General features: G+C 36.6%; 1 protein-coding gene across 5 annotated transcripts in view; it reads right to left on the bottom strand.

Annotated features, from left to right (window-relative positions):
• Nucleotides 1–24,414, bottom strand: part of Cdk6 (cyclin dependent kinase 6) — a 182,347-nt gene that overhangs the window by 123,830 nt on the left and 34,103 nt on the right. For all 5 annotated transcript variants that reach the window (XM_042684593.1, XM_042684594.1, XM_042684595.1 and 2 more), the window contains exon 3: nucleotides 13,525–13,660. In XM_042684593.1, coding sequence (XP_042540527.1) covers nucleotides 13,525–13,660 — 136 coding nt within the window. The remainder of the gene's footprint in view (nucleotides 1–13,524; nucleotides 13,661–24,414) is intronic.

Raw genomic sequence — 24,414 nt, 5'->3', positions numbered from 1 at the left:
AGCTCTTCAGCTCAAGGCGAGCGCTCTACTGTTTGAGCCACAGCACCACTTCTGATTTTCTATTGGTTTACGGGAGATAAAGAGTCTCACCGGCTTTCCTGCCTGGGCTGACTTTGAACTGTGATCCTCAGATCCCAGCCTACTGAATAGCTAGGATTACAGGTGTGAGCCACAGGCACCCGAATGGCGTTGAAATATTAAAGAACTTGAGGTTCAAAAGACAAATTGCTGTAATCAGAGTAGTAATCAAAACCAGAAGAACAGAGTTATTTGTGCAATATAGGAGTTATTAGCACTCAACATACATGTAAGCTTTTAAAAAAGCTATCTTTGATAAAAATAGTGATATTCTACTATAATCCCAGCAGTTGGGAGACTGAGGCAGGAAAATGAAGAGTTCAAAGCATACCTGAGCTGGCAAGACCCTGTTTCAAAACAACACAACAGAGCATAACACTTTAAAAGGCTACATTTTGGGAGAGGTCAATGACAGTACACAAACTTCTCTTTTATTCAAAGGATCCAGTCAATCATTTCTCCAGTGATCTCCAACTTAGTTCTTCCCTCTTCTTGTACCTCATCTTTCTGACAAGGAATGTATCTTGGTAGTGGAAGGGGAAGAATGAAGCAGGGCCCTCATCTGTAACTTTTACCCTATTTTAGTTTCATCAGGTGTTCAGCTATGGGTGAAGGTGAATTTCCCAGTTCCAGGTTTTAATTTTAACATTTGAAATACTAGTGAGATTAAAATGTCAACAAGGAATACTTAAGTCCTTATTCCTTACTTATCATAACCATAGAATGTGGTACGATTATGATACAGTTAGATATGGTCATGATATGAAACTTTCTAAATTGAGGATGACTGTTTCTGGACTAATCTGTATCTCACTGCTAATGTAGACTGGGCTTTTAACATACATTACAGCCCTATACTTCATTCACAGTGAAACTTCCCATGCTTTCCACTGCCCAACCTCTGCTGTTCTATTTCAGCATTCTAATCCAAAAGTGGTGTGACTGTACTTCAGGAGAATTATAACTATTTTCCTTGGTTTTGTCCAAGATGGTCAGAGATGGCAGTGACCAATGGTAAATATAAAAGTCAATGCAGCTATGAACTCATACTTGTTAAAGGGTTAGAATCACAACTGGGGGGAAAATTAAATTCTAAGCACTCTTGGTTTCTAATATATGAGCTTCAAAGAGAGTACTCTATTTGGCCAGACTGATACGAGTGCTAAAATCTATGACAATGATTCACTTAAATTTCATATGCTTTGTTTCTCAAAAATGGGGTAAGAATTCAGATCAGTTATTTTCACAATTCTGGTAATGGTTTAATAATTTAAAACCACAGGAAACTGTGAAAACATTATGTGTGAAACAAAAAGCATCTTTGAAAAGACAAATCACATTGTATCATAAACACTTTTTTGAAAGGGTAGCTTTCTGGGTGGTTTGAGACTTTTTAGTTAGAACTTTCCTATTTCTAAGCATTTTCTCTTTCATTTACTATCTCCTATTAATAAGTTAATGTTATCCAAGACAGTTATTTTTGGTCAGTCGTGGGGCTTGAACTCTAGGCCTGGGCACTGTGTCTCAGCTCCTCAGCTCAAGATGAGTGCTCTACCACTTGAGCCACAGCACCACTTCTTGTTTTCTGGTGGTTTATTGGAAGTAAGAGTCTCATGGACTTTCCTGCCTGGGCTGGCTTTGAACTGTGATCCTCAGATCTTAGCCTCCTGAGTACCTAGGATTACAGGTGTAAGCCTTGGCTCCCAGCTTCCAACAGAGTTCTTAAGGAATGCTTTTATTTTATTATTTGTGATTAACTGTGGATTGAACTTAGGGCCTCAAGCTACTACTCAGGCCATTTTCTGACCTAGTCCCTTAGATGAAAGGTTGTTTTTTTGGTTGGTTGTTTTTTACTTTTTTCCCCAGATAGGGTCTTGTGCTTTTGCCCTGGGTTAGTTTCCAACAATTCACCTACCTTTACTTTCAGAGAGTATCTGGGACCACAGGAATGTACTACAAGGTCTGGCTTGTTTCTGTGACAAGGTCTTGCTAAAAAGCTGGCAAAACCAGCTTCACACCGTCATCCTTCCATCTCCACCTCCGAAGTAACTGGGATTACAAGTATATGCTACTACACCCACACACGGCCCCAAGTTCAGCGCTTTCAAACAAGTTTTATGAATATGGATGGGATTTAATTGAATGCCACCCCTGACTCTGGCTTAGAGACTCTCAAGTTTTCTTTTTTTTTTTGATTTACATTTTTTTTATTGTGAAAATACTGTACAGAGGGGTTACAATTACATGGGCAAGATAATGAGTACATTTCTTATCAAGTATTGTAGCCTCCTCCTTTGTTTCCCCTTCCCATCCTTTCCCATCCTTCCCCCACCCCCCCACCCAATCCTCCCTGCGGGCCCCCTCCCACCCCCTCACCAAAGTTCTAAAGTTCGTTTTCGACATAACGACTTGTACATCTCATTGTTGCAATGGGTCAAGTTTTCATTTTTTTAAGATAAGGTCTCACTGTGTAGCCCAGATCTTCCTGCATGGTGAGATGACATGAACCACCATGCCCAACAATTTTCAAGACCTCTGATTGTCTATGTACAGGCTGAGTCATCTTAGAACAAAAGGACAAAAGGGAGACATATTTTAAATTTCCCATTTGTGTTACATGTGTCACAGTAGGGAAGTCTTTCACTGATTTCTTAGAAACTCCCTCCTGGGCCTCACACTTGGGAACGGGAGGTCAGTTAGCATTTTACTCGAACACCACAAGTGCTGAACATATAGTGATGTGATTCACTAACCATACTTGGAGAAACAGTGCATAATGGAGAGAGAAACAGAACACGGTTTACCTAAGCCTTTGTCAACCTTTTATTAGATGGTAACTCATTTTTGCAAGGTCTGCTGGGCTTGGTATATTTTTATAGGCATCATAATCAAGCTGAACACTTTATGGTACTGGCTAGGGTTTTCTAACATTAGAGTTCTGATTGGTTGGTTCTAATATTAAAGAAATTTTCTTTTACTACTTAAGACTTCAAATGTCACAGTGCCCAGACACTTGGCACGAAATCTCAGATTTAAATATATGTAATTAAACAAAAGAAATAAATTTAAATGTATTATAATGAAATAGATATACTACTAATACACCAATGGAATATGAAATTAAATATTTTATATTCAAAGTATTTATACTTAAAAATACACAAATTCTGTGTAAGCTCGCCACATCTGAGTGCTCAACAGAGTCAATCATTTTGAAGAATTTTGCTTTTATAGAATGGTGACCAAAAAAAATCAGAATGACAGGAATTGCAACAAAGTTATATGCTGGAGACATCTGACTTTCATAACTGGCTCCATTGGGTTTGCAAAGCTCTATTATAAGCCTTCTGTGAAAGAACTTATTCATTCAACAAATATTTGCCAGAACCAATTTTTTCTCAACTGCAATGAAAAGACTGACTAATGTTTTCTACCTTGCTTAGGAATGAGGAATAGGATCCTATCTAAGATAAGTTGACAGATGGGTTCTTTACATGCCTACCAGCAACTAAGACTTCAGTGATGATAATACTGCAAATAGCAACTATAAAGTGAAGCTACATGCTTTTTAATTCCCACATTCCACAAACATACCTGAAATTTCTGGGTAAGATTAAATATCCAAAATAAAGTAATACAGAGGGAAGTATTTTTAAATTACTTTAAAAATACTTTCATCCTCTGAGGCTTCTATTATTTATGGTAGAGATGGGAGAGACTTCTGTATTCAATGGTGGATATATAAGGAAAACAATGTTTATATTTTAAAATTTTCATAAATACCAGATTATCTTCTAGATAAGTATTAGTCTCAACATTAAACTTCATTTCCTATGTTTTGAAACATGATTAACACAGTACAATTGGAAATGAATACTTTTGGAATTTAGTTAAGTCAGTTCTATAGTAAAAAAGAAAATTCTGTATAGTTTGAGAGATCAGTTACTGATTTTAAATTACATCTAAACCATCCTAACTAAGCAAATTCTTTGCTATGGTATATACTATATATAGTGGGCCTTGCCCACCATAAAGAATTGAATATATAAGAGCACAAAGTAAGCCGGGTGCAGGTGGCTCACGCTTGTAATCCTAGCTACCCTACAGGATCTGAGGATCTAAGGACTACGGTTCAAAGCCAGCCCAAGCAGGAAAGTCCATGAGACTCTTACCTCCAATAAACCATCATAAAACAAGAAGTGGTGCTGTGGCTCAAGAGGTAGAGTGCTTGCTTTGAGCTAAAGAGCATAGGGACAATGCCCAAGCCCAGAGTTCAAGCCCCACGACTGACCAAAAAAAAAAGAGCACAAAGTAGATGTGATGAGAAGACAATTTTGAGGCTTATTTTTCCACATTTAGTAGAATTAGGAAAGCATTCTTCTATGTTCCAGGTAGTAAGGTGGTCCTGAAGATACTGTAATAGACTGAAATTCTGATTTCAAGTTCCTCTCTTTCTAGTTCGAAAAAACAAACATAAAAAACAACTGAGATTTAGCTAAGCACTACGAAGAAGTTAAGAAAATGTGGTATTGTAATCACCAGCAGGGCCAAAGCCAGCCCTGCGCTGTTATCATAGCCCAGCCATCAGATCACCAGACCGTTGGAGGGTGCAAGACATGGAGAGGCTGACTTCATGGCCCCACTGAGCTGTCAAAAAGTGGTTGGACAGTGGGAAGCTTGGGGGAGGGGTATGAGTGGTAGTTGAAACCATTAGACCCTCAACTGTTAGACCCATCAGAGTTGGGGAGGGGCACAGCCTATGCATAGGCTGCTGGCAGGGTGGAGGTGAGGAGACAGACAGCAGGAGGGGAAAGACTGCAAGAGGCGCCTACCAGAGCAGAGTTCAGGGCAGGCCTGTGGAGAGGCCTCTAGAGAAGCCTGTGGAGAGGTCTCTATAGGAGCAGAGCAGGGCAGGCCTGTGGAGAGGCCTCTACTGGAGCAGAGCAAGGAAGGCCTGTGCAGAGGCCTGCAAAGAGGCCTGTGGAGAGGCTCCTATCAGAACGGAGCAGGGCAGGTCTGTGGAGTGTGGAGAGGCCTGCAGAGAAAGAGGAAGCAAAAGGAAAAGCCTTCCGCTTTGGAGGTTTGGAGGTCTGGGGTTGGAGGTTTACAGACTGAGCTTTGCAGACCAACTAATAAAAGTTGAAGCTGCCCAATGGAGACTTGGAGGTTTGGTGGTCAAGGCTGCTCTTGGTTCTGGGTAGGTAGCCCAGAACAAGGTAGTTGCAGGCCCCTCTTTTGGTGTAAATAGTGTAAATAAAATTCTTTTGTCACCTTTAACCGTGCCTCAATGGATTGTCTTGCTCTTTGCAGGTCATAATAGTATTGTCTGATATATAGATAAGGATATGTAGCTGGGATGGTCAGAGTAAAAGCCTCTGGTGCTCCAACATTGGTGGGGGACAGTGCAGGGGGGGGGGAGAGAAGAGGGAGGGAGGAAATAAGGAAACTGTAATCAGGGAGATTAAGCACATGTTAAATTTAGACGAGGAATATCCCTCTTTGGAACAGAACATCATTCTGCTATCTGTCACCATGTTGATATAGGCAGAGTATATAGTGCCTACAGCTTTTTAATGTCTCTATAAACAGATTTAATGCCTAACATGAGGAAGCATTTTCTAAAGAGAGCCTAAACTTATCTGTTATTAGCTTAAGTTAGTGCCATGTGTCTACTTAGTGAGTCAGTATTTATTTGGGTGAGTCAGTCTTAGTTACCATTAGAAAGACGTGTACTTTCTTTTTCTTGTAACCCCTATTTCCTGTTGGGGAGAGGGGATGACAAATCACTCAATAAATCTGTTGTAGTTTGTAATTAGAATATCAGGTGTTCGCATAATTTTGTCCCCTTTCCCTACAGAAGTTTTCAACTACTACAAAAAACTAGAAATTTACATAACTTTTGTTTCTGGGACAGTTGTCAAAAATCTACGTTACCTGAAAATGATTACCCTGAATAATTAGTTCTTAAAAAATGTCACCTGAAGTGAAAGACATTAGAAAATCTAATATGTGTTTCTGATGGAGTAGGGGGAACAAATAGAAATTACTAACATGTGAATGAAGGATTGTAGTAACCAGCTCATGAATTTAAGAGTTTAGGAGTATGAATTACTACAATAGTGAGCACTCCCTCAGCATTTTCTCCAGTGTGGAGTGTACTCCATGTTGACTTACTAATCTTCCAATCATCTCACCCTCTGCAGTCAATGGCCAGATACTGGCACTACCCTGTTTACTCTCTTGACTAGCTACTGACCTTCTGCTTAACCATATATATCTGATATTCCTTTTCAAAAAGTCCCCTAAAGCGTACATGTGAAGGGGGCAGTTGAAGAGGGTGTAAGGTTGTAGTTTATGTGGAGAAAACCTTTTTTTTTTTTTTTTTTTAGTCAAAGGACTATTTCAGAAGCTGAATTTCCACAGAACATAGGTCCTGTTCCAGTTGTAAACTGGGATGACTATTCTTTAGAAAAACAGACTATCTCTAGACACAATAGCTGATAAACTGTAAGTGAATTCTTATTATATAAAGCATTCTATGGATCTAGAATATACAGGAATAAATTAGGTAAGACATCATTATCATCAGTTCTATAAGATGCCCCATTAATGTAGCTGGCTATAGTAAGAACTAGGCCTGTGACTAAAGCTAGAGAGGCAAGAGGAAGGTGGGCGCAGCCAGGCAAAGCCAAGGTCAGTGAGGTAAGTGGGATGGGAAGAAGGGCTATTAGAAATCATGAGGGAAAGAATACAGGAAACATGTACACTTGAGTCCTAAGAAAAAAATAAATTGAAAAGCTAGTGTCAAGCCAAAGCCTTGGCAATCCATCTGTATAGCAGAAATTAACTATTTTACGTGAAACTGCTCTAAATCAAGGACACCATCTCACAGTAAAATCAACATGACTGGCCTATGAAGTCCTTTATACTAATTATTACAACAATCCACTTTGCTTAGTATGGGGGCATGGTTCAAGTGGTACAGTATTTGCCTTGCATATGTGCAACCCTAAGTTCAACCCCCAGGGATAGTCACCCTTAAAATTAGTACACATATTTTTCATGTGTACTCTCTTTTAAATTTTTCAATTAATATATAAAGAGAATATACTAGAAAGGTGTGTGTATGCTTTAAAAAATACAGTCTATTCAATTCATCTTGCCACATATCTGACTAAAAAAAAAAATTCTTTCCAAGATCTGTATTGTTATTGTGGAGTATCTGTTCTTTGAATTTCTTGCCTTGTTTTTGGGATCACCTTATTATGCAACATCTGCTCTGAATTTCAAATGTGATAAACAGAGTATGAGTGTTGGTGGCAGATGGCTAATGACCAGTAGTGACAGGGCATTCAAGCCTGCCTTGTTTTCTGAGAAGTGATATTTTCATGTTAATTTGCTCTGTCCCCTGCAAAGATGAGACAAATCACCTGCTCCTAATTCAGGGAAAGTGGAGACCACCAGGAGCCAGACGGGCCATGAATCCCTTTTTAGAAGTAAGAAGGAAGGAAGATCAGTAGTACATCCCCAGGACAGAAGACCAGTTAGCCACTTTGTATTATGTCAAATGGAGAAAGATGAATCGGCCCTGGGCATCCCATAGTGACATCAGAGCCACTATTTATTGCAAGCAGATATTAGTCATGAAAATAGATATTTCCCAGAGGCAGAAAACAGGTGCTATTAAGAGTGTGTGTCAGTCTCTGAAGCCTGGGCTTTGTAAAATAAGCCTAATAGTACATTTTATCTCTTACTGAAAATATTAAAACAGAAATCTCTAAGAAACATTCAATTGAAGATAAAGTGAAATCTAATCCCCTGAGAAAATAACCCAGACATATAAACCTTGAACTTTCCTGGCGCTCTCAAGCTATATAAAATTAATTTATCATAGGAATACATAAAAATAATTTTAATCTCATGACTGAATCACCAAAAGAGGCCATATGGTCTTGAGCTAAGAGCCCTGTCCTATCTTAGAAAGGCTGCTGATATGTGTGGCTTTTAGTATTTTAAACTGGAAAATTATATCGCCAGTTTTATCATATGTATTACATGCACACAGAATCCAAGGAACAACAACTAGGTAGGCTCTCAAAGAGTATGTAAGTAGTTGAGAAGGCAGGTCATATCCATGGAAAGATAATGCATTTGCTGTATAGGTAACCCAAAAACCCAAAGAATGATTCATTAAAAGAAGGCCCAGATATATTTTGTCCATTCATAATTCTTCCCAGATATAGTTCCCTTTTTGGGTAAAATGTTGAAAGAACTCATTTACAATTCTTTCTGACTCTCTCACAGACAAAATCATGGAGGAAAAATAAAAACCTAAGGTCCCTCCTCAACTTTTTAAAAAATAAATCCCCCATCAAGTGTAGGTGCTGTATAAGCACACAGACTGATTATCACCCTAAGGAAAAAATAACATAAGCAAAGCAAAATCAATTTTTACCTCATAAACTTAAGTATGGAAGTCCTAGATGATAAAAATTAAATTATGAAATAATTAAAAAATTTAAATAAATATAGCAATGGATCTTTTTACAATTAAATAGAACCAGCTATAATATTCTGAATTAGAAAGATGAAAGCAAGATATATCAGTGATAACACTAGAGGCAACATTATATTTGCAGCAGTCAACTGGTTCCTTTATGGGTGTGTCATTGTCAACTGAGAATATATATATATATATATGTATGTATACTTTAAGAATATTGAGAAAAGAGATGTATGTAATGAAATGAAATGTAATGAAAACTTCAAGATGAACTATTATTAAGATAAGTATGCTTATTTCATTTACTTAGAGTAAGGTATATTTATAATGTTGGAAAGATCCACCTCCAACTTTAATTTTGTGAGATTTCACCAATGTTCAATTCAGGCCTATATCCTTAACTTAAATGACCAAAATCTGACATTAAAAACTATTCATTAATAACAGAACTTCCTCTAAAATTCAGCAAACTATCAGCTTTCACAGCTACTTAAAGCTTATGGTGTGGATTTTTGTATTTTTTTTTCCTCTGAAAACAAGTGTTATCCACATATTTGAAAAACTGTCACAGGATATTTGTAAGCTCATCATGGGTTCTTTTCTAAGGAACATGCTAATGAAATGGTACACTAACTTAAGAGTTCATCCCAACATTAATAATATTATAGTTACTATGGAACACTAGTTTTGAACAAGTTCTGCATATTAATGCAATTTGTGCTCTGGATATACATGAGAACATCCTGAGTTTCAGTGACTACATAACAGGAAAACAGTGCCATAGAAACAGTGGAGGACAGCTGGTGGAGGAAAATTTCCTTAGCCTACATGACCTTATGTAAGGTTTTATCCTTATTTTCTGTTTTGTCTATTTTATGTTAAAGTAGTTTATATCTGGTATGTTCTGAATGTCAGCATTATATCTATGACAATGTCAGTATTATATCTATGATTTGCAGCCTTTCAAAAATGTTTTAGAAAATATTTTCATATCATAATGCCAAGAAAATCAGATACAGGTTGTACTTATTTATAAATAAGTGGTCTATTTGTTTGCACTTGAAAATGCTCCCTAAATTATTGAAATAATCATAGTGTGTTAAATAATTATAAACATGTTTCTGTGTGCTTTTATCTCTTGTTTTTGTATTTCTTCTTTTGCACCCTGAGAGTAGGTTCATCTCTAATTCAGCTTGATGTCCAGAAAGTGCCTAGCATAGATCTCTCCTGCACAGAATAATTTCAATAAACATTTTTACATGTATATCCAGACAAACTTCTGAAAAGTATTCTATATAAAGAATCTGTTTTCTCTTTTAAACAGGTATCAGTCATGATTGGCTTTATTTTCCAAATTCTGAAGATGAATGAACCAGTCTGGTGTTTTTACAATTTTTCCTTTGCTTGGTGTTCTTTGAATTTGAATTTGTGGGCTTGTATTTTTATTAAATTTGATGCCATTCCAGTCATTACTTCTTCAAATCTCCCTTACCTCCTTTAATACAGATTCTTTCTCAGTACTAAGACTAAACTGTCCTGAGGACTAAGACCAAAAGTTTTCAAAGGTCTTTCCATTATGGCTGGTAGAAACAAGCTCTCTTTCTATGCAGGTGGGAGCTTTGGGAATTGTGTTGTTCTTTTTTTTTTTAATTCATTTACTTTATTGTTATTATAGAGGTGCTGTACAGAGGGATTACAATTACATGAGTCAAGTTTTTGTCTTTGCAGTAGGTCCTTTAGCATGATAATATTAACTTGATGACGTTACTGAGACTTCCTATAAATAATCCTGTATAACAAAATATTTCCGTTCTCTACTTGTATGCTGGAAAACTTCAATTAACCAGCACTGAAGTAGCCAATATTCCATTTTTTAAAAGTTACCTAACAGTAAAAAAAGATATAAATGATTGCTAAAAATAAATTTATATCAATTATACATTAGCCAAAACCATTTTGATTTCATCATGCTTCTAAATGATTACTCATATTTTCAACAATAACTTCAAAGTACAAAAAAGACTTCATATTAGAAAAAAATATTGAATTTAATAAAAAAAGGAAAATATGTTAGAAAACTTAGAAATCAAGAATGGAGACAAAAAATGACTTCTGATAAGTTAGAAAAAAGTATTCAAGTAACATAACTAACATAAGCTGTTTTAAATATTTCATTTGGACATATCTTACTAAGAAAGCATCAGTACACTAAAGCATAAACCAGAGCCATCAACCTCACCATCACTCCCACAAGGAAAAATAGTCTCTACAGGATCAATGGGGATACTGAATTGGATGGCTGAAGAAATTTAACAGTCTCCATGAGAATGTCCAGTTTACCATAAATGAAGTGACACTCCTTTTCCCTAGCAATAGACTGGAAAAGTCATAAAACCTTTAGCAAGTTCAAATGTTCTGGTAACACTCGCCCCCAATCCTGGCTCAACCACTCCCTAGTTCCTTCCATCTGTGGCAGTTTGGCAACTAACCTCCTCTTTCTGTTCTTTCCTTATCCTGCTTAAGCCTCCTCACCCATGTTTGAAAATTTCCCCAGACCACTTCATTTCTACTAGTTTCTAATCCAGCTTCAGTCTAATGGAGTATACTGGCTTATCAGTCATTATACATCAATCATTACACATATGCTAATTAGAAGCCTTTAATAAGATATGAGAACTTAATATGAAGCTTAAAGGAAAAAGAAACCCATGGACATGCCAATGTATGCTATGAGTATATGACTACTTTGACTTTTTTTATGACACCCCATAAAATAACTTTGAAATTAAAAATGTATCAGGTAAAGTGAATAATTTGTGTGTGTGTGTGTGTGTGTGTGTGTGTGTGTGTGTGCATGCGCACATACGCCCGTCTGTCCTGGGGCTCCAGGCCTAGGTGCTGTCTCTGAGCATTTTTTTGCTCTAAGCTAGCACTCTACCACTTGAGCCCAGCTCTACTTGTAGCTTTTTGGTAGTTTGTTGGAGATAAAAGAGTTTTCTTCTGTGGCTGGCTTCAAACTGCAATCCTTGGATCTCAGCCTCCTGAGTAGCTAGGATTATAGGCAGTGCCCAGTGCAAATGATTATTTTAGTAGTAGTCATTTTTAAAATAAATTAAGAAACAAACCTCCCATGCTCATTGGTTGGATGAATTATTATCTACAAATGGCCACACAGATCACACTAACAGAATTGTGATTAGCCCAATATAAAAACTGGCTAAGTAAACAGGGTCTAAATCTCTGTCTCTATCTTGATCACAGTTTTGTGATTTTTTTAAACAAGCTCATAAAAGAAAAACATGGACTAAATGAAAAAGGAAAATAGTAGTAGTGGGAATAAGGCCAAGAACAGGTGATCAGAAATACCTACATTTAGGGGGCTTTTAATGTCTTTGCAACTTTGTAGGAAGAAATAAGACCCTTGCTGAGCACTACATTGTTTTATGCAAACCAGGTGGAGAAAATATACTTACTGACCTCAAACCAAAAGAACAAATCATGGGGCTTGGAAGGTTATTCAGTGGTAGAGTGCTTTCCTTGCATGCGTGAGGCCCTAGGTTCGATTCCTTAGCACCACATAAACAGAAAAAGCTGGAAGTGATGCTGTGGCTCAAGTGGTAGAGCACTAGCCTTGAGCTGAATAGCTCAAGGACAGCACGCACGTCCAGAGTTCAAGCCTCATGACCGACCAAAAAAAGAAAAAGAAAAAAAGGAGAAATGATGTATTACTACAAATACTAAGTGTATCTGGGAACATCTTCTAGTTATCACTTAAAGACATTATTCTTACTCTGTTGAGAAGATATTAATTCCTACATGAAATGATGCTAAAATCTATAATTTATTCCTTAACAAGAGTATAAAAAGTTATCTGCAAAAAGAGCTTCATGAAGAGCTACACATTATATGTACAAATCTAACAGATTTTCTGGGCAGGTCAGTTGAGTAGAATTCAAGTAATATCAGGAAAATTTTATAAGCAGCTTTTCTTAGTAAGACATAAAGAAGGAAAAAACCAGTAGTCAATACAGTGTATCTACCTTGCTCACCTTGACAGGCAAGAAACCATTTTATTTATTTATTTATTTATTTATTTATTTTTCTGTTGTCTGAGTCTGGGACTTGAACTCAGTATCAGACACTATCATTCATTGGTTGCCTGGCGTTCTACCAACTAAACCATGCATCCAATCCCAAAGAAAGCATTTAAATTTTTTTTGAATCCCAAGAGGCTGGAATTTAGGCTTACATGAATGAGAAAAAAATAACAGAAATGGTCAAACAACTAGTAATTCAGAATTACATGTTAAGGTATGTCCTAAGGTTAAAATGCAATTATCATACTGATATGCTCATGAATGAGGTTTCAAAATATGTTTCTTAAAGACCATGAAGCACCATGGTCCAAAACCACCAGCTATATTTATTACACTATACTTTTTTTTTTTTGTCAGTCGTGGGGCTTGAACTCTGGGCCTGGGCGCTGTCCCTCAGCTCTTCAGCTCAAGGCGAGCGCTCTACCACTTGAGCTACAGCACCACTTCCGGTTTTCTGGTGGTTTATTGGAGATAGGAGTCTCATGGTCTCTCCTGCCCGGGCTGGCTTTGAACCGCGATCCTCAGATCTCAGCCTCCTGAGTAGCTATGATTACAGGCGTGAGCCACCAGCACCCGGCTACACTATACTTTCTAAGGTTAGATGATGTACCAATAGATATTATTAACTAATTTTAATTAGCATTAAAAACTAAAGGATTATTTTGCTTTACTTTAATGATCAAGAAGGCATCCAATTCTGTGAATATTTTAATTAGTTGACATTGTAAACCATATATTGAATTCTAAAAGCTCCAATTCTAGCACTTTTTATAAGAAAAGAATGTTATTGTTTAATAGACTGTAACTGTGAACTGCCTGACAAGGCAAAAAGAAGCTTCATGGTACCTTTATGGTTTCAGTTGGCACTCCAGGCTCTGGAACTTTATCCAAGTAAGTGGTCAAATCTTGATCAACATGTTCAAACACTAGTGTTAGTTTGGTCTCTCTGTCTGTTCGTGACACTGTGCATACATCAAACAACCTAGAAGACAAACAAGAGATTAAGTAGGTGGGAATAAGCAAAAAAAAAGTAACCTGAATGTCTTTCAGATCTATCTCTCAATTTTATTACATAATGGGGAAGGGGAGATGGCACAGGTCACTCACATGTGTGATCATATGTGAAGATACCTACTAAGACCTGATACTTTAATGTGAAAGTTAAGCTGGAGAACATCCTTCATAGCCAAGCCAGAGTCAAATGACTAGAGAATAAGAACCACTGCTTAAGGTAAGACCTTAGGTAGAATGTTGATGGACATGATTTTAACTTGTCATTGAGAGACAAAATTTGCTTCTTTTTAGATCACAGCTTAAGACATTCTTTAGAGATTCTAGACTCTGTAATGAAGATTTTCTTAGAATTTAAGGGGTCGTAACCATGCTTATAAACAAAAGTATTATCAAGTATGGAGAATGAGTTTATTTCTAAGACATTTGACACATTCTGGTGAGTCAAATTAATTCTGTGTAAAGAGAAAAAAATTATTAATTCATATTAACTTTCTAAATATATTAACACTGTAATTTTAGAAAACTTTAAAATTTTTTGATAGCTAATTGTATATACTTGAGGTATTGCTGAGCTACTATATAGATGGTAACTGAAATAACTAAGGCATTATATATTTCATACTGTTGAGCACAATATATTTCAGAATTGTTGAACATGTACACCTTAAATATTTTTAAATGGAACCATAAAAACTGTTAAGTATTGATATAATGGATTTATTCCTCAGTTAGGTTAAAGCATACTACAATGTAACTGTGAAATTCATAAAATTCTTTTTTTGGAGGAAGGGGACAGAAAAAAATCTTTACTGGTAGACTGTATCATCTTTCAATGATTAAAAACACAGATTAACAGATACTGTACTTAAGTTTGGATCTGTGAAAATTCAGTTTCACCATAAAATCATACAACTAATTCAGGATTTAAGTTCTAGAAACAAAAAACAAAAGCCTTCAGTAGTCAAAATAACCTTCAACCTTAAGGACAAAACATACTTTATGTCTAACCACAATGCAGTATTGGCATAAGAGATTATCACTGAATATTTGAAGAATTAAACAAAGCAGCCATAAGCAATCTATAGTAAACTTCTGAGAAGAATGTAATATAAATACTGAGAAAGTTAATAAAATGCTAATAAAATGCTGCTCCTGTCTTTTTCATTAAAAAAATGGATAAATACCCTCTTCAATGAAAAGAATTGTGTATGTGCACACAGACCAACTAAACACAGTTCACTCTCACTTCTGGTTTGTATATTACTTTTATTAATTCTCATTGGTTTTTTGGGCTATATGGACTTCTTGACATTTGGTACTTCCTTATGAATCTAAACTAATTTTAAGAGAATCTAAAAACCACTAAACTAAATCTGGTGGGACAAAGAACATAGCATATGCAATTTCTATATACACTTCCAGCCACATCCAACTACTGGTCAATTATGGGTAGCTTGGGGTGACTTCTCCAACTTTATTAAATTAACAAAATCAACTTCATTTTTCCTTTATGCGTATCTACTTCCAAATCTTCTGTATTTTACATTTTAATGTCTATTTCTAAGTAGTATTTTTCCTTACTGTGTCTTATTTGGAACATTATTCTGATTAGGTTAAAAACATCCATTTAATGGAGTCATTAAAGACAGAGCCATAAAAAAAAAACCATACAAATGTATACTACAAAAAGCATTTGGGGGCTGGGAAGGTGGCTCAGTGGTAGAGCGCTTGCCTTGCATGCATGAGGCCCTGGGTTCGATTCCTCAGCACCACATAAGCAAAAAGAAAAAAGCCGGAAGTGGCGCTGTGAGTCAAGTGGTAGAGCGCTAGCCTTGAGCTGAAGAGCTGAGGGACAGCGCCCAGGCCCAGAGTTCAGGCCCCATGACTGGACCAAAAAACAAACAAACAAACAAAAAGCATTTGGGAAATTTATGAAAACAGATCTTTGAACTTGATAACTGGAGGAAATTTGGAAGTTCATAATTAGCATCAGGGGAAAAAAAACGTTCCAAGAGTACCTATATAAGCTTCTCTCTCCTTTTTGGTTAACATGTTGGCCATCAGTATCCTATAGACCCACTACTTCAGAGAAGACATGTAGACTAAAATATGAATGTTGGTGTGATTTAGTTGCTTAATAAATGCTACTGTAGCAAAAGCTGATGACTACATTAGTCTTAATGGGTAGAAAATAACATTTTAAGTAATTAGTTGCAAATATTAATCTTATAAATTCTACAACATAATTACTCATGATCGTTTTTTATTTGACTGCTTCTAGAAGATCCTAAACCAAAGAATAGTCGTTTGGTTGATAAAAGATATTTATTTCAATAAGCAGCAAATGAGTTTCACAAATGCCAACTGAGCTAACCAAGAAATGAAATGCCTGGTATTTGGCTAGAGGTTAACAATCTGTAATATATTTATATAAATCAATGAGGAATGTGGCTAGGCTGCCTATAACCCCTACACTTGCAAAACACATGAACCAAACAGGTCTGAACACTTGAACATAAACACAGAAGGTAAGCAACTGCCACCATAAGTTTTCTCTTGTTAATCAACGTTTTATGACTTTCTAAAGCTCTTGGTTTTTAATTTTTTTGGCTAGATATTCAGTAAACCAACAAAAATTCCATTCAATGATTATACTTTGAATGTAATTCCACAAGAAAATGGAATAATAACACTATACTGAATATGAATAAAATATCTTTCAGATGACCTTCAGAGGAAAATTATGTTCAGTGTTTACCCATTAGAACTTCACATAACATGATCCAAATAAATGTTCAAAAAATAAGAGGGAAAATGGTTTTCAGTATTTACTAAGGTTATATATCTAGTTTAGCTGTACAGTCGCAACCCAAACAAGTCTGATGGACCATTATCATTTCACAACTGAGTCAGCCAAGCCCCTAAGTATCCCATAAAGAAAGTTCTTTTGCAGTCTCTATTGTCCTGACCCTCCAGCTGCAGGGCAGAGAACAAGCACTGCGGTCCAGCACAGTTCTCAGTTTTCCAGCTGTCCCAGTGATGTAATTGCCTCATAACAAAACATCTCCCTGAATTAACTCTGCATCCTACCCATTGTAATTCTTAACGACTGCTTCCTGTTCGTGTTCTCAATTTAACTTGTTGTTTGGGATCTATTCCATTGGTCAGTTGACTTCAGCTAATAGATGGGATTACATCCAATTTGTTTGGGATTTCCAAAGATTACAAATTACCAAATTCTCCCAATCAACATGCTTTGTAAACACAACCCTTGCCTTTCTATTGTGGCTATAATAAAAGAGAAATCTGTATTATTTGTTATGATTACATTTGGATCTGTCACAGGAAGTTCTATGAGGACTTTTTTCCGGTCAGTTTTTTTTTTAAAGAGCTATCTGGCACAGCTGCTGAAGTGTCATAACAAAATTTTATTTGAACTAGAACCAGTAGTTGGAATTGGGAATATTTTTTTTTCTCTAATCTCCTTGGAAGTCCATAGTAATTCTATATCTATGGCTTGTGTGCACCAAGTTGTTCATTATGCATTTCACTGAGCCCCACACTACTGGATACTGTCCAGGGTGTTCTCTGTATGTATGAGTAGGGATTGTGTATACATAGCTTCTTCACCAACACTAAATGACATAGCTCCAGAAGTATTTGCCACCAACAATAATGAGCATGTTGCTACAAAGTAATCACTATTTTAACAGCACCTAAACTTTACTCAAAATCTACCATGTGCAGGCACTATGCCCAGTTTTAAGGTTTGCAACAGATGTAAGAAAAGTATTATCTAAAAGAGCTTTTCTATCTGGTCTGGGGTGTGGCTCAAATGGCACAGCTCTTCCTTGGTGTATACTAGCCCCTAGGTTCAATCCTCGGTACTGCCAAAAAAGCAGACAGACGACTTACATGTAAAGCTACAAATAACTATATAAATCTATGAACTAGTACTGAATAAATTATAAACACCAGGTGTCACTGATATATTAAATTCATTTTACCAACAATCACAGCCAATTACAGGTGGTCTTTGACTTTCCAGCAACCATTTACCTTCTGGAAACCATCCTTTTACTTTGTTCCGAATCTCTTATGCCCCACACATGGGAAATGTGGTTGGGGAAACAGAGGCCTAGTGATGGCACATGAGCATCCCTGGCAAGACAGAGGGACGGACAGGATAGAAAATCCATTTTAGGAATTTTGCTTTAACTCCCAGCAGAATAAAGCTCTCTTTCCAACAGGATTCCCAAACTGGCAAGGCAAAAATGTGCTGTTAATGGCTGCTGTTGATGTCGTGGTCCCCACTCTAGTGGGGACTCAGTAAAGAATATAGCCAACACAAGGCAGAGCCAGAGGCATGAGAACCTAGATGACCTTGGTTAATCATCTGATTCCCTTTGTGCCTGAGCGACCCATTGGATTTATGAATTACTTGAAACAGTGATGTAACATTTTTTGCTTACCCAATCTGAATAGGGTTTTCATTGCTTACAACAAAAAATACTCTAAGACATCTATAAATATTTTGAAATGATTAAATGGCTGGCTTAATAGCATCAACATCTGCCCTCAAATAATATCTACTATGACTGACAAAATAAACTAAGTTCAAACACACAATTTAACAGTAATATCTTCAATATGAATGAGTCCTCCCAAGACTGGCTCATCCATCTGCATGTCTACTGCACAAAAGCACTTGGCAGCAATAGAGAACATAAATTCCTCTTTTCAAAGAAGCCATACAGCTTTCTCCCAGAATTTAGATTTGAAGTTCTTGGTCTGAGGAGAGGTATTTTATGAAGAAAAAGCAGACCATGGAAGATAACAGAGGGATAAGTTCATCATACAGGAATACAGAATCTAAAACAGGAAAGCACTCAATGGCTAACAGGATGAGGGAAGAAGAAAGATTTAAAAATGATATAATAATGAGTTTGATTTTGTGTGTGTGTGATGGCACTGGAACTTGAACTTAAGGTCTATGCACTGTCCCTTAGCTTTTAACTGGTATTCTACCACTTGAGACATAGCTCCTCTTCTGGCTTTTTGATGGTTAATTAGAGATAAGAGTCTCCTGGACTTTCTTGACTAGGCTGGCTTCCAACTGTGATCTTCAGATCAGAGCCTTCTGAGTAGCTAGGATTATAGGTATGAGCCACCAGTGCCCTGGATAAGAGTTCAATTAATTCAAGGATTGAGTCAATGTGCAAAGGAATGCTCTCCTGAAACTCTTAATTAAACAACCACCTTTTCACTAGCTACTGCTCTAAAGTAGTTTCAGTAAAAGCCCTGTGCTCCTATCTTTATCTGACAAAGGAATACAATGCCAACATTTTTTGTTTACTAAATCACTTTATTCCCACAGCCTTAAAGAGTGTCTTCATAAGAAAGTTCCATAATTCATCTTCTTACGGTTCATTTTTAGAGTTGTTATTAATCTCCTTTCAGCTTCTATTTACATCCACCTGGCAACTGTGGCTGGACCTGTTAACCAAAGAATGTTTTACAGATGAAATGGGAATCCCCTAAAGTGAGCAAGTTTACAAGACGTGATTTGCGCTATTCTAAATATTGAAAATAGAGCAAACAGTAAAATGTGTGTACAGGGTAACATACTCCTGGGACATGATCAGCAACAAAAGTGGTATGCTACTGGCCAGGCCTCAAATAAACTATTTAGCGTGGCTTAATTGGTACATGAGATGCAGATATATCTCTTGGCTTATATTTATGATGAATTCTTAAAATGTACATTAAATAAAAGACTTCAAATTTCTTCTATAGTCCTACCTATCAGCAAGCACCAGTGGCACTCTGATTATCAAACATTTCTTCAAACTACCAATGCATTTTGCCTGAATTAAAGGCAGAGAGGAGAATGAGGCTGTAGTTTCTGTTGTGTTCACTGCATGCTACTATGAGAAAAAGGAAAATACTATGTTAGAGTTAAAAAAAAATACAACATTATCCTATTGGTTGATTTTTAGGGAAGAAAATGGTAACAGGTGTAAAGTATTTGAACTTCGAAGCCCCAAACACAAGAAGGAAACATAGGCAGTTAATTGGTGAACTGGTACTTTTGCTAAAATACAAATTCCAATATAAAATAGTTGTACAAGTTCAAAAGAACATAAAGGAAATTCTACCCAAAGGATGAACCTACCAATAGAGAAAAATAGTGACTATTCAATCTAGATCAGAATAAAAACCAACTCATCTACCCCAGCTAGAGCTCAGAAATGGATCATTACCTTCTTACCACTTAATGTAACAGTTTCCTTATACAATAGTTAATTTCAACCAACCACTTTACCTACACAAAGGTCCCAAAGAGAGTGAATAGATTAAGAGATTCCAAACTCTGTGGCATCTGGTGGGATGTGAGAAGGGGACCCCAAAAATCTAAAACAGATTAGCCAACTAAAGGTAACATGGAACTGAAAACACTTCTGGTACTGCTGTTTATTCTTTTAACTCTTTCTGAAACCCAGCGAAGCGTTATAAAACAAATGAAAAATTTTCAAGATTATAACTTAAGGGAAAGCCAAGACCAACGCATAAGAGAGGGTCATCAGAAAAACATAGCACTCTGAGAAAGCCACCTTTCTTGACTGATGTTGAATGCTGACTCAGAAGCCAATACTGTATTGCACTTATTAGTTACTACTTGTTAATTGGCTCTATATCATTAGCTACTTCTACATATTTTGACTGTGTGTGTGTGTGTCCACCTGCCATTCTTGGGGCTTGAACTCAGGGGCCTAGGCACTGTCCCTGAGCCTTTTTGCTCAATTAGCACTCTATTACTTGAGCCACAGCTCTACTTCTGGCTTTTTGGTGGTTAAGAGTCTCATGGACTTTCCTACCTGGGCTGGCTTCAAAACGTAATCCTCAGATCCCAGCCCCTTGAATAGCTAGTATTACAGGTATGAGCTACCTGTGTCTGGCTTGACTTTTTAAAAAAATAACTACAGTAACTCTGGGAGATGATACTCATTGCTGGGATGAAGAAACAGACATATGTAACTATATGTTCACTGTAAAGCTCTTCATAATAGCAAAAAAAGTGAAAACAATCCAAATGTTTACCAACTGATGACTGGAGAAATGATAAATACAGCTACATAATGTAATCGTATTTGATAACAAAAATTAAATTAGTATCAGCATATGTTACAACATGGATAAACTTTGAAAAGATTGTAAGTAAAAGAAGCTAGTCACAAAAAGCTGCATGAATTCACTGATACAATGTGTCTAGAGATAGGCAGATCCTAGAGATAGGGAGATTAGTGATGGCCTAGGTAGAACTCAAGGCAGGTAGTGGGTAGAGGAATGGAGAATCAATGATGTGAGAATGGGGTCTCTTTCTAGGGTGATGAAATGTTCTAACTTTAGATTGTGGTGATCACATAACTGCATATCTGTGAATTTTATAGTATGTAAATTTTTATCTTAACAACTGTTTAAATACAAGTAAACAAGACTCTGGTGAGGTAGCACATGCCAGGAATCCCACCTGCTCCAGTAGTTGAGGTAAGAAGATTGGGGTCCTCAAGGCCAACTGAGAAAAAGCTAGGATTCTATTCAAAACAAACTACGCCAAAAGGAATGCTAGTATGGTTTAAATGACAGAGCACTTTCCTTAGTAGTAAGTGAGTTCAATCTCTAGTACCAGCCAACCAATGAACAAAAACAAGCAAAAAGAAGATACAGCAGCAGAAAGACACAGGATGTAAGTGATGGAATTGGGACTGTGAGCCAGACTCTTTGGCATCAGAATCTGATTTTCTGACCTCTTCTGTCCTACTTCGGCACACAGCCACAGCATCAGGGCTTCACGAAAGATGGGGTCAAAGATGGAGAAAACTATCTGTAGCAAAGATACACTCTATAGTCACTAGGAAATTTGGAGATCCCAATATATACTCTACATGTGAGGCTGGAAAAAGAAATGCCCAGAAAGTTCACAGGAAAAAAAAAATTTTCAGCTGGACTGTTCATTTCCAACCTTCTTATATTCCCTTGACTAGTTAGAAAAATGACCCATTGCAACTCATCCAACAGAGCTTAAAAAAGATATTCTGATCTCAAGAATATATGAGTTCAGTGATATTTTTAAAAGCAAAGTGAACAGTTTTGGCTTGAGTCAGATAGAGTGTGGAACATTCTGGACAACTTTCAACATTTAGTTCTCTTTCCACTTCTGACCTATAAAAGCCTTGCTCTCCAGCTTGGGCCTCTCTTGAGGAAAAACGATGAAACGGCCAAAACTAGGCAGCCGACTGCAATGAAGACTGTCTGCACCGTCTTAGAACAAACCCAACCTGGCTTTACCTATACCATAAGCCAAAAATCTTTCAGTTACATCCTTACTTACTAGGTAAGTACATTTATCCCAATGCTAATTCACTCAGATACTTATGATTAGCTTCTTAACTAATGAGACAGCTACTAAAATTAGTTGCTTTTAAGTAATCAGAGATGACCATGACTAAATTAAAAAAAAAATCAGACTTCAGCAGTAATTTAAAGAAAAATGAAAGTATCGGTGATACACTATTTAAAGCCCTTCAAGTTTGGCATTTTATAAAAAAAAATTTCTAATGATAAAACCATACAGGGTAGGTGGAAATGAGAACATAGCATTGTGTTAATACAAAGGAATAAAAACCTTTCTGGACACACATGCACACTTACAGAGGTAAGAGAGCCAGAGAGAGATACCATGTGGCTCTTGAAATGATAATGATTAAGTTTCATATTTATTGAGCATGAAAGGCATTCATAATATTTTATTAATAGAAAATGCAGATTTTGGAGTATGCATATTATGATTCCACAGATGTAAACAAAATAGTAAAACAGTAAGACAGGATGATATGAATAGGTATCTATAGGTAATAAGAGTGCAAAATGTTTTTTGATATTTGTAGCATTTTATGAAATACTGGAATTGTCTACAATGCAAACTATTCATTTTTAATTAGAAAAAATTCACAGGGCTGAGAGTATAGTGTGGTAAGAAAGCATGTGCCTACGATGAGTAAGGACCTGAATTTAACTTTCAATGTGGGAGAAAGAGAAAAGCAGAAAAGAAGGGCAAAATGAATTTTTAAATTTGGGTATTTGTTTGTTTTTTTTTTTTTTTTGCTGATGAGAGTACTAGGGGTCTTGAATTTAGAGTTTGGACTGTGTCTCTCAGCTGCCACTGCTCAAGGTAGGAGTTCTACAGCTTGAGCCACAGCTCTACTTCTGGCTTTTTGGTGGTTGGAATAAGAGACTTACAGACTTTCAGGCCCCGACTAGTTTTGCACCTTGATCCTTGGATCTCAGCCTTCTGGGTAGCTAAGATTACAGGCATGAGCCACAGGTACTTGGCTAAAATAGCTATTGCTTAAAATGAGAATTATGAAAGACTTTTTCATGCAAGTTTTCCTCCTCCTTCTAGTTAATAAGAAAATTCTAATCATCAAATCTGACAATGTAGTTTTAAAAATTATGTAAACAATGTAAATTCTTAATTTTGATGCAGAAGAAAAATATTATAATAATATAATAAATATAATAATATACTAAAACTACTGTGTAACTGGAAGGCATATAACTTCCAGTCCTTTCCAGTATAACTATAAAAAAATTAATACAGTAAGAATAAAATTATTTTTCTGATACCTGGCTAAAATTTCAAAAGTTAACAGAGCCAGGTGCTGGTGGCTCACACCTGTAATCCTAGCTACTAAGGAGGTGAGGATCACGGTTCAAAGACAGCCCAGGCAAGAAAGTCTGTGAGACTCTTATCTCCAATAAACCACTCAAAAAAACACGTGGCAGTATAAAAGCTCAAGTGGTAGAGCACTAGCTTTGAGATGAAGCGCTCAGGGACAGCACCGAAGCTCAGAGTTGAAGCCCCACGACCCCTCCCCCCCAAAAAAGTTAACAGAAGTATCATGAAACTAAATAGAAAAGGACACAACAAAGTGTTTAAATTACTCTATCATTATACAAGCCAAAGAAAAATTCTGCAAGGAAAACTTATGGATTATTATAAGTACAATGGATTATTATAAGTACAGGGAGATTTAGAGACTGCCTAGTTGGGTAGAGTTGTTTTCTAGATGAGAAAACACAGGCAAAAGAACAGAATAGAAAAATGAAATAGCAAGACACCTGGATCTCATGATTGAGAATTTATTACTTTTTCTAATATAATAAGGTATTAGCAATCAACTAAAACATGGATTTTTTTAAAGAGTCCGTATAAAAACCAGCATTTAAGACTGACTGAAATATAATGTCATATGTAGACATAGAACAATGGAATCCCTCGTTTTGTAACTAATAAGTTAATTTTAAAATGGTGGTTAATGTCTGCAATCCTAACTACTCAGGACACTGAGGTCCAGAGGATCAAGATTTGAAGCCACTCTAGGCGGATGACCTAGATTCCATTTCCAAAATAATCAGTTAAAAAACTGGGATAGAGGCATGGCTGAGCCAGCCATATCTTTAGAGCATCAGCTAAGCCAGCAAGCTGAGCAAGCTCAAGATTCTGAGTTTAAAATTTGGTACTAGGAAAAAACAAACAAAAACAACCCCAGAAGCCCACAATAGAATCTGTAAATGTGGCTACAACTGTATCTCCTACAATGCAGTCTTTTTTTGGCAAAGAACCTTACATAAAACATCTTATATTGGAAACCACTAGAC

The sequence above is a fragment of the Dipodomys spectabilis genome, unplaced genomic scaffold (assembly GCF_019054845.1).
Source record: "Dipodomys spectabilis isolate Male_0828 unplaced genomic scaffold, ASM1905484v1 ptg000089l, whole genome shotgun sequence".
Taxonomy (NCBI): domain Eukaryota; kingdom Metazoa; phylum Chordata; class Mammalia; order Rodentia; family Heteromyidae; genus Dipodomys; species Dipodomys spectabilis.
Note: the sequence above shows the minus strand (reverse complement) of the source record. Positions and strands in the feature narration are given on the sequence as shown.